Genomic DNA, 10,284 nt, shown 5'->3' with positions numbered 1-10,284 from the left:
AGAGTCATGAAGGGGGCCATAGTTCCCCCCTGGGAGTCGAAGTCCACGAGTCATATAAAAGAGCCAAGGTTGCCTACCCCTGTTCTAGTCCAACCTTCTCCTCAAGCAGGAGAAAATATGGAGGCCAAACACAACATCTTTTGAGGGGGGCAGAGATTTTGGTTTGATCTGGGGAGAGGGGTGCCCCGTGAATCCCTACCTGCAATCTATAAACCTGGGACGACCCGGCTATTGAGCATTAGAGCCTTATAGCAGAATAACAGAGCTGGAAGGGAGCTTGGAGGTCATCTAGTCCAGCCCCCTGCTCCAGCAGGAGACCCTATACCATTTCAAACAAATAGCTGTCGAGTCTCTTCTTGAAAACCTCCAGTGTTGGAGCATTCACAGCTTCTGGAGGCAAGTAGTTCCACTGGTTAATTGTTCTGTCAGGAAATTTCTCCTTAGTTCTAGGTTGCTTCTCTCCTTGATTAATTTCCATCCGCTGCTTCTTGTCCTGCCTTCAGGCGCTTTGGAGAGTAGATTGACTCCCTCTTCTTTGGGGCAGCCCCTGAGATACTGGAAGACTGCTATCATGTCCCCCCTCGTCCTTCTCTTCCTTAAACTAGACATACCCAATTCCAGCAATTGTTCCTTGTATGTTTTAGCCTCCAGTCCCCTGATCATCTTTGTTGCTCTTCTCTGCACTCTTTCTAGAGTCTCAACATCTTTTGTACATCGTGGTGACCAAAACTGGATGCAGGATTCCAAGTGTGGCCTTACCAAGGGGTTGTAAAGTGGTATTAATACTTCACGTGATCTTGATTCTGTCCCTCTGTTAATGCAGCCCAGCACTGTGTTGGCTTTTTTGGCAGCTGCAGCACACGGCTGGCTCACATTTAAGTGATTGTCCACTAGGATTCTGAGATCCCTCTTCCCATTACTACTATTGAGTGACCACTTACAACCAAGGCAATATCCCCAGGGTGACACCATCCAACGACACAAGCTTGGCAACTGGAATGTACAGGTCATCCTTGACCAATAGCAGTTCGCCTAGTTATGACCCAATTGCACGGCCGTGCTAGGCACACAAAAAAGTAGATCCAGGCCAGACCCTCGGCGGGCGAACAAGCAGGGAGACCACCAATGCCCTCACAGCACCGAAAGATCGTGGCAAGACTTGGAACGGACCTTCCGTGCGACTTTTTGGTTGTTGCGTGCCACCAGCCGGTCCAGGAAACGCCGCACTTTCTTGGTCAAGCTCTCCTTCCGTTTGTAAAGCGACCTGCGCCGTTCGTTGGCCTCCTTGCTGTCCTGGCGCAGGCGGATCTGCCGCACCACCCCTTCGAAAAGTTCGGTCACGTTGTGCTGGAGGGCGGCGGATGTCTCGATGAATTTGCAGTTGAAAACCACGGCGCAGGTCCGGCCTTCTGCAAAGGAAAAACACACACACACACACACAAGCTAGTGAGCAAGACGTTGATGTCTCCGGCATATTCCAAAAGGCAACTGGACTTTGTGGGGTTTTTCCCACCCCCCTTGAAAAGGTTTCGCTTCTCATCCAACAAGCAGAACGGAAGAAGCTTCTTGGATGAAAAACGAAACGTTTTCAAACTTTGGGAAAAATCCAGAGAAGAGCAACTAAGATGATCCAAGGCCTGGAGGCTAAAACGTACGAAGAACAGCTGCGGGACTTGGGTTTGGCCAGTCTAAAGAAAAGAAGAAACAGGGGAGACATGATAGCAGGATTCCAATATCTGAGGGGCTGCCCCAAAGAAGAGGGGGTCAGGTTGTTCAACAAAGCACCAGAGGGAAGGACGAGAAACAACGGTTGGAAACTGACCAAAGAGAGAAGCAACCTGGAATTAAGGAGAAACTTCCTGACAGTGAGGACAATTAACCAGTGGAACCGCTTGCCACCAGAAATCGTGGGCGCTCCATCACTGGAGATTTTTAAGAAGAGACTAAAGATTCACCTGTCTGAGATGGTATAGGTTCTCCTGCTTGAGCAGGGGGCTGGACTAGAAGACCTCCAAGGTCCCTTCCAGCTCTACTCTACTCTACTCTACTCTACTCTACTCTACTCTACTCTACTCTACTCTACTCTACTCTCTCCTCTCCTCTCCTCTCCTCTCCTCTATTCTATTCTATTCTATTCTCCTCTCCTCTCCTCTCTTCATTATTCTCTTCTTTCTTTTCATTATTCTCTTCTCTTCATTATTCTCTTCTCTTCTTATTCTACCGTTAAAAATGGTTGAGTCTCATTGTGGTCATAAGATAAACCAGAACCAAATGCAGAGTGGATTAAAACCGGTCATAAAATGGGGACAATAACAGTAATTGCAGGTATCCCTTGACTTAAAGGTCCCTTCCAGCTCTTTTTCTGTTCTATTCTATTCTATTCTCTTCTCTTCTATTCTGTTCCATATTTTCCATTCCATTCCATTCCATTCTTTCCCTATTCTACTCTACTCTACTCTACTCTACTCTACTCTACTCTACTCTACTCTACTCTACTCTACTCTACTCTACTCTACTCTACTCTACTCTATTCTATTCTATTCTATTCTATTCTTTGTGACAACTGTGACCTAGAATGATTGGGAATCTCCTGAGACACTCATGGTTACAATCAGAAAAGATGCTTCATCTGACTACTTTGTCATTTAGCACACCAGGTTAAGCTATAAACGAAGAGACTTTGCGTGTCAGAAGCCAGCTTGGAAGGCCACAAGCGACGATCACATAAGACTGCAATTGCCGCGAATCCAAGCCTGTTGCGAAGCACTCAAATTTTCGATCACCTGTCCCTGGGGATTCTGCAGCCCTGTGGGGACCGCCTGTAAACCCTTTCCTTTTCTCCGTGCTCTTGCAATTTTGAACGGTCGCTAAAAGAATGGGTCGTAAGTCGGGGGACTCTCTGCAGCTCACAGGGTGGTTTGCTGCTATAAGGTCTGTCCGCTGAAAGCAGCAGCCCATAAAATTGGGGGGGGGGGAACGACTTCAGCCCTAGGTTAGAAGATGGTGTAAATAAAGGTAGTTTTTGTGCAATACACTCAACCGGGCCAAAAAAGGAGGGGAAGGAGAGAGAGAGAGGGAGAGAGAGAGAGAGAGAGAGAGAGAGAGAGAGAGAGAGAGAGAGATGGCAAACTCCCACGTTCCAGTAAAAGAAAAAAAACTTTTACGAAGTTTTTTTTTAATTGGCCTAAGGATTCTCTAGCTTAAACTGGCCTTCATGCAGCACGGAAAGTTTGATTAGAGCTCTACTGTATGTAGAGTTGTGCATACATAAATAAAGGTAACCAACGAGAAAGCATTGGGTGCGTAACACCAGACATGTCACTGGAAGGCAAAGTCACAAAACTATTTTGCCAGTGTCATGCGGGGGAAATTCACTGGAGAAAGCAATCAGGAAGGGAAGAGTTAGCGGTAAAACAGGCCTTGCCAGAGAACACGGTGGCTGGAGAGCATCAAAGCTGACACCGGCCAGAGCATAGGAGAACTCAAAGAAGCAGAGCAAGATGGGAAGACATGGAGAGACCTGGCCCATAGAACAGGACAGGACAGAACATTAGTTGGGAGGGACCTTGGAGGTCTTCTAGTCCAGCCCCCTGCTCAGGTAGGAGACCCTATACCATTTCAGACAAATGGCTGCCCAGTCTCTTCTTAAAAACTTCCAGTGTTGGAGCATTCACTGCTTCTGGAGTCAGGTTGTTCCACTGGTTAATTGTTCTGTCAGGAAGTTTCTCCTTAGTTCTAGGTTGCTTCTCTCCTTGTTTAAGTTTCCATCTGTTGCTTCTCATCCTGCCTTCAGGGGCTTTGGAGAATAGCTTGACTCCCTCTTCTTTGGGGCAGCCCCTGAGATATTGGAAAGCTATTATCATATTACCCCTAATCCTTCTCTTCGTTAAACTACTACACATACCCAATTCCAGCAACCGTTCTTGATGTTTTAGCCTCCAGTCCCCTGATCATCTTTGTTGCTCTTCTCTGCACCCTTTCTAGAGTCTCAACATCTTTTTTACATCGTAGTGGCCAAAACTGGATGCAAGATTCCAAGTGTGGCCTTACCAAGGCCTTGTAAAGTGGTTTCTTGATTCTATCCCTCTGTTGATGCAGCCTAGCACTGTGTTGGCTTTTTTGGCAGCTGCAGCACACGGCTGACTGAACTGATGAAGTTTCTTGGATGAGAAGCAAAACGTCTTCAAGGGGAAAAAAACAAAGTCCAGTTGGCTTTTGAAAAGCATCTTTGAGACAGAAGAACTAGGGCTGACACCATAGCAGTCTTCCAATATCTCAGGGGTTGCCCAAAGAAGAGGCAGTCAAGCTATTTTCCAAAGCACCAGAAGGCAGGACAAGAAGCAACGGATGGAAACTAATCAAGGAGAGAAGCAACTTAGAATTCAGGAGATTTTCTGTCCATGAGAAAAATTTATCAGTTTAATCAATGGAACAGAAGTGGTGAATGCTCCATCACTAGAGGTTTTTAAGAAGAGACTGGACAACCATTTGTCCAGAATGGTATGGGGTCTCCTGCTTGAGTGGGTGTGGGGTGGGACTAGACGATCTCCAAGGTCCCTTCCATTCTGTATTCTCTTCATTAGATTACACATTCCCAGTTCTCCCAATCGTTCACCCTCCAGCCATGAATGCTCTCTGAAGGACTTTGGGGCAGCCCAAAAGCCGGGTGTTGTCGTGGGGAGGGGACCACGCTGGGGTCCTCCAACCCTACATTCCTACAACATTCAAGAACCTGTCCCAAAGGTGCTTTTCCAACTGGACTTTCTTGGTTTTTTTTCCTTGAAAATATTTTGCTTTTCATCCAAGTAGCTTCTTCAGAGTTGATTGTTCTCACTGAGGAAATAAATTCCTCTGAAGTTCTAAATTGTTTCTCTCCTTGGTTAGTTTCCCTCCATTGCTTCTTGTCCTGCCTTCTGGTGCTTTGGAGAATAGCTTGACTCCCTTCCTTCCTTCCTTCCTTCCTTCCTTCCTTCCTTCCTTCCTTCCTTCCTTCCTTCCTTCCTTCCTCCATCCTCCCTGTTCTTTCTTTCTTGCTCTTTTTTCTTTCTTGCTTGCTCTTTTTTCTTCTTTTCTTTCTTTCTTTCTTTCTTTTTCTCTCTTTCTTTCTCTTCTCTTTTTTCTTTCTCTTTCTTTCCTTTCTTTCTTTCTCTTTCTTTTTTTATTTATTTCTTTCTTCTTTCCTCCCTCCCTCCCTTCCTTCCCTCCCTCCCTCCTTCTCTTCCTTTCCTTTCCTTTCCTTTCCTTTCCCTTCCCTCCTTCCTCCCTCCATCCTCCGTTCTTTCTTTCTTTCTTTTTTCTTTCTTTCTTTTTCTTTCTTTTTCTCTCTCTCTCTTTCTTTCTCTTTCTTGTCTTTTTTCTTTCTTTCTCTTTCTCTTTTTTCTTTTTTTTCCTTTCTCTTTTTCTTTCTCTTTCTTGTCTTTTTTCTTTCTTTTTCTTTCCTTTTCTTTCTCTTTTTTTTTCTTTCTCTTTCTCTCTTTCCTTCTTTCTTTCTTTCTCTTTCTTTCTCTTTCTTTTATTTATTTTCCTTCCTTCCTTCCTTCCTTCCTTCCTTCCTTTCTTTCTTTCTTTCCTCTTCTCTCTCTCCCACCCTCTCCCCAAAGAACCAAAGCAGCTCCTTCGATAAGAAGCAAAATATTTTCAAGGGGGAAAAAAAAAATCCCACGAAAGTCCAGTTGTCATTTGGAAGAAAAAAAAGCACCTTTGGGGCTAAACCGTGACCTGGCTTGGCCCTCCTGGGACCCACCTTCCACGGAGACCTCTCGGGAGCGCACCAGGTCGGTCTTGTTCCCCACCAAGATGATGGGGATGTTCTCTGCCTGCCGGGTCCTCCGAAGCTGGATGCGCAACTCCGAGGCGCTCTCAAAGCTGGCCCGGTCGGTGATGGAGTAGACCAGGACATAGGCGTTGCCCACCTGCATGCAGTAATTGTGCAGCCAGTTGTCTTCTTCCAAGGACTGCAAAAAAAAAAAGAAGATGGAATAAGAATAGAACAGAACAGAACAGAATAGAATAGAATAGAATAAGAATAGAATAGAATATAAATTAGAATAATAGAATAGAATAGAAATTAGAATAGAATAAAATAGAAATTAGAATAGAATAGAATAGAATAGAATAGAATAGAAATTAAAATAGAATAGAATAGAAATTAGAATAGAATAGAATAGAAATTAATAGAATAGAATAGAATAGAATATAAATTAAAATAGAATAGAAATTAGAATAGAATAGAACAGCTTAGAGTAGAGTAGAATACAATAGAAATAGAATAGAATAGAAATTAGAATGTAATAGAATAGAATAGAAATTAGAATAGAATAGAATAGAAATTAAAATAGAATAGAAATTAGAATAGAATAGAATAGAAATTAAAATAGAATAGAATAGAAATTAAAATAGAATAGAATAGAAATTAGAATAGAATAGAATAGAATAGAAATTAGAATAGAATAGAAATTAGAATAGAATAGAATAGAATAGAATAGAATAGAATAGAATAGAAATTAGAATAGAATAGAATAGAACAGCTAAGAGTAGAGTAGAGTAGAGTAGAGTAGAGTAGAGTAGAGTAGAGTAGAATAGAATAGAATAGAATAGAATAGAATAGAATAGAATAGAATAGAATAGAATTATGGAATGGAATGGAACAGAACAGAAGAGAATAATAGCTGGAAGGGACCTTGGAGGTCTTCTAGTCCAGCCCGCTACTCAAGCAGGAGAACCTATACCATCTAAGACAAGTGACTGTCTAGTCTCTTCTTAAAAATTTCCAGTGATGAGAAGAGAAGAAGGGTCTCCATTGACCTCCATCCCACCCTGATCCAGGCCTAGGCTGGGCTTGGCCTTTGGAGTCAAAAGTGAGAGGAATATACCTTTGCGTCCTTTTTTTTGCGCAGCGCAAAGTGCACGTTGTCAACTCTACAATCACATCACACAAGAAGTCTCAGCACAGGTGATAAGTTTGTGCAAGCATCCAGGTTGAGGACAGGACAAAAAGATACCCATTGCTTGACTTCCCAGGACAGCTGCTGCCACTGCTGGACTGAACCTCAAAGAATTAATGGAATTGATTTATTTGTATTCCGCCTTTTAATATTTTATTACAAATAACTCAAGGTCGTGAACTTATCCAACACAACTTTTTCTCCTCCTATTTCCCCCCACAACAATAACCCTGTGAGGTGGGCAGGGCTGAGAAAGACGGACTGGCCCAGAGTTACTCAGCCAGTTTTCATGCCTAAGGCGGGACTAGAACTCACCCTCTCCTAGTGATTGGCCCAGAGTCACCCAGGCAGCTTTCATGCCTAAGGCGGGACTAGAACTCACCCTCTCCTGCCGATTGGCCCAAAGTCACCCAGCTGGCTTTCACACCTAAGGCGGGACTGGAACTCACTGTCTCCTGGTGATTGGCCCAAAGTCACCCAGCCGGCTTTCATGCCTAAGGCAGGACTAGAACTCACTGTCTCCTGGCGATTGGCCCAAAGTCACCCAGCCAGCTTTCACGCCTAAGGCGGGACTAGAACTCACCATCTCCTGGCGATTGGCCCAAAGTCACCCAGCTGGCTTTCATGCCTAAGGCGGGACTGGAACTCACCATCTCTTGGTGATTGGCCCAAAGTTACTCAGTCAGTTTCATGCCTAAGGCGGGACTAGAATTCACCGTCTCCTGGTGATTGGCCCAAAATCACCCAGCCGGGACTAGAACTCACGGTCTCCAGCTTCCTAGTCTGGTATATAAATTTAAATTTATAAATTTATAATAATAATATATAATATTATTAATATTATATAATATAATAATATATACATTTAAATAATAATAATAATAATAATAATAACAACAACAACAACAACAGACCAAGAGGTTGTGCGAGGTTTGACAGCGTCCACATCAGAGTTTCTCAATCTTGACCACTTTAAGACAGGGGGTCCGGTCTCCCTCTCTCTCTCAGCCCAGCCCAGCCCACCTCACAAGGTCGTTGTGGGGGAAAATAGGAGGAGAAAGGTGTGTTGGATAGGTTCACTGCCTTGGCCGAAATAATAACGGCGGGATACAAAGACACGAATAAATTTTGCACGCCAGTCAAAAAAGAGCATTTTGCAGATGTTCTCTGTCCGAGAAAGATGCAGGCTCCCTCCCCTGTTTGAGAAAGGTACCCCTGGCCTGGATCTCTGGGTCAGGCCATTCCCACCTACCCGCTTCTCAGCCTCCCAGGGGTCGATCGCCACCAGCGTGGTCTCCTCCCCGTCCACGGACAAGGTGCGCTCGTAGGTGTCCTCTGGAAGAAAGCAGAAGCAGAACTGGGTCCGTTGGCCACGAATTGCTTCGGAATTAGCAATAAAGAGGAGAGACCCGGAGACCCGGAACCATCCCAGACTCCAGAAACATGGAGGGAGCCTGTGGGAGCAGCCACGGCAGCCACGGGAGGGCAAGTGGTTTAAATCGGGCAGCAAAGGGGCCGAAAGTCACCAACCATAGAATAGTAGCCCATCCAGTTCAAGCAAAAAAGCAGGACGGACAAATTTTGGGGTCCTGGGTGCCCTCTGAGCTTGGTGGCTTTCTTACAGATGTTTCGTGACCCAGCTAGGGAACATCATCAATACTAGAAGGAAGGAGGGTTTGCAGAGACGGGGAGGGAGAGGAGGAAGGGGAGGAGGAAGAGGAAGAGGAGGAGGAGGAGGACTGTGGGGTCCTGGGTGCTCTCTGAGCTTGGTGGCTTTCTTACAGATGTTTGGTGACCCAACTAGGTAACATTATCAATATTAGAAGGAAGGGGGTTTGCAGGGAGGAGGAGGAGGAGGAGGACTATGGGGTCCTTGATGCTCTCTAAGCTTGGCTGTTTTCTTGCAGACGTTTCAGTACCCAACTAGGTAACATCGTCAGTGCTAGAAGGGAGTATGGCTTGTGGAAAGGAGGAGGAGGAGGAGGAAGAAGAAGAGGAGGAGGAGGAGGAAGAGGAGGAGGAGGAGGAGGAGGAGGACTGGTGGTCCCTGGTGTTCTCTAAGCTTGGCTGTTTCCTTGCAGACATTTCATGACCCAACTAGGGAACATCATCAGCGCAAATCTCCCTTCCTTCTAGCGCCGATGACATTACCCAGCTGGGTCATGAAACGTCTTCAAGAAAACAAGCTCAGAGAGCGCCAACGACCCCACCGTTCAAACCAGAGCTAGGGGGAAAAAAAAAATTCCTGGGGAATCCGGATTCCAAGAGAATTCTGCCAGCTCTTTTACCAACCCTCCCCCCTCCCAGCTCTGAACTTACCACCTCAGCATTCCTTGAGAAATGGCTTTTTTTGAAAATAGCCTGCCTCTTATGGGATCACGAACCACCACTCCCCAAAAGGGAAACCGGGCCCACTGTTTCCTCCCCACCCATCCACCCACCCACCCCAAAAAAGCACAATGGGAGTAGCATAATTCCGGATCCCGCCCCATCGCCCTCCAGAGAAAAGTTACAAGAGCTTGTTGGAGACCCACCTTGCTGTTGCTCCAAAGAGTCCTTCTCTTGGACCCCGGCAAAGAGACTCACCAGGCTGCTCTTGCCCACCCCGGGGTCCCCCAGAAACACCACCCGGTAGAGGGATCCCGACGACTCCTCCGAGCTGGGGGACTCGGACCGCCAGCCCCCGCAGGGCTCCGGCAGGCAGGCTCGCGGCTCGCAGGAAAGGGACTGCCCCAACTGGGGGTGGCAGGGCTCGGCCCCCCTGCTCCGAGGGCTCAGCCTCTCCCGGTGAGAAGCCGGAAGAGGGGTGCTGGCCCGTCGCTGGCACGGACCACCGGGGCTCCCCTGTTGGATGTTCAGGGTCATCTTCTTCTGCCAAAGAGAATCGGTCCCCAGATGAGGGTTGCGGCACTGAAAAGATGAGGGAGGGGTCCACCTCTTCTCCAAAGCCCCTGAAAGGCAGGACAAGAAGCCACGGATGGAAACTCATCAAGAAGAGGAGCAAACCTGGAATTAAGGAGAAACAATTAGCCAGCGGAACTACTTGCCTCCAGAAGTGGTGGGCGCTCCATCACTGGAGGCTTTTAAGAAGAGACTGGACAGCCACTTGTCTGAGATGGTATAGGGTTTCCTGCCTGAGCAGGGGATTGGACTAGATCAGGGCTTTTCAACCTTTTCACCCATTTTACCATCTGAGTTCCACCAGTCGCCTAGCAAGGTGTCAACAACTTGATGACCAAAAAAAAAAAAAAAAGGAAAAAAGGGATGAAGTACAGGTAGTCCTCAACTTACAACAGTTCGCTTAGTGACTGTTTGAAGTTACAATGGCACTGAAAAAAGG

General features: G+C 46.2%; 1 protein-coding gene across 1 annotated transcript; it reads right to left on the bottom strand.

The window, feature by feature from the left end:
- Positions 1-1,131: 1,131 nt before the first annotated feature.
- On the bottom strand, positions 1,132-9,809 carry REM1 (RRAD and GEM like GTPase 1). Its single transcript, XM_029286905.1, has 4 exons — positions 9,479-9,809; positions 8,193-8,279; positions 5,744-5,941; positions 1,132-1,409 (listed from the first exon to the last, which is right to left on the bottom strand). The coding sequence occupies exons 1-4, from the start codon at positions 9,807-9,809 to the stop codon at positions 1,132-1,134; spliced, it is 894 nt and encodes a 297-aa protein (XP_029142738.1).
- Between the last annotated feature and the right edge of the window lie 475 nt (positions 9,810-10,284).

This window comes from Protobothrops mucrosquamatus, unplaced genomic scaffold (assembly GCF_001527695.2).
Source record: "Protobothrops mucrosquamatus isolate PMUCROS unplaced genomic scaffold, P.Mucros_1.0 scaffold5737, whole genome shotgun sequence".
In the NCBI taxonomy this organism is placed as follows: domain Eukaryota; kingdom Metazoa; phylum Chordata; class Lepidosauria; order Squamata; family Viperidae; genus Protobothrops; species Protobothrops mucrosquamatus.
This window is presented reverse-complemented; position numbering and strand designations above follow the sequence as displayed.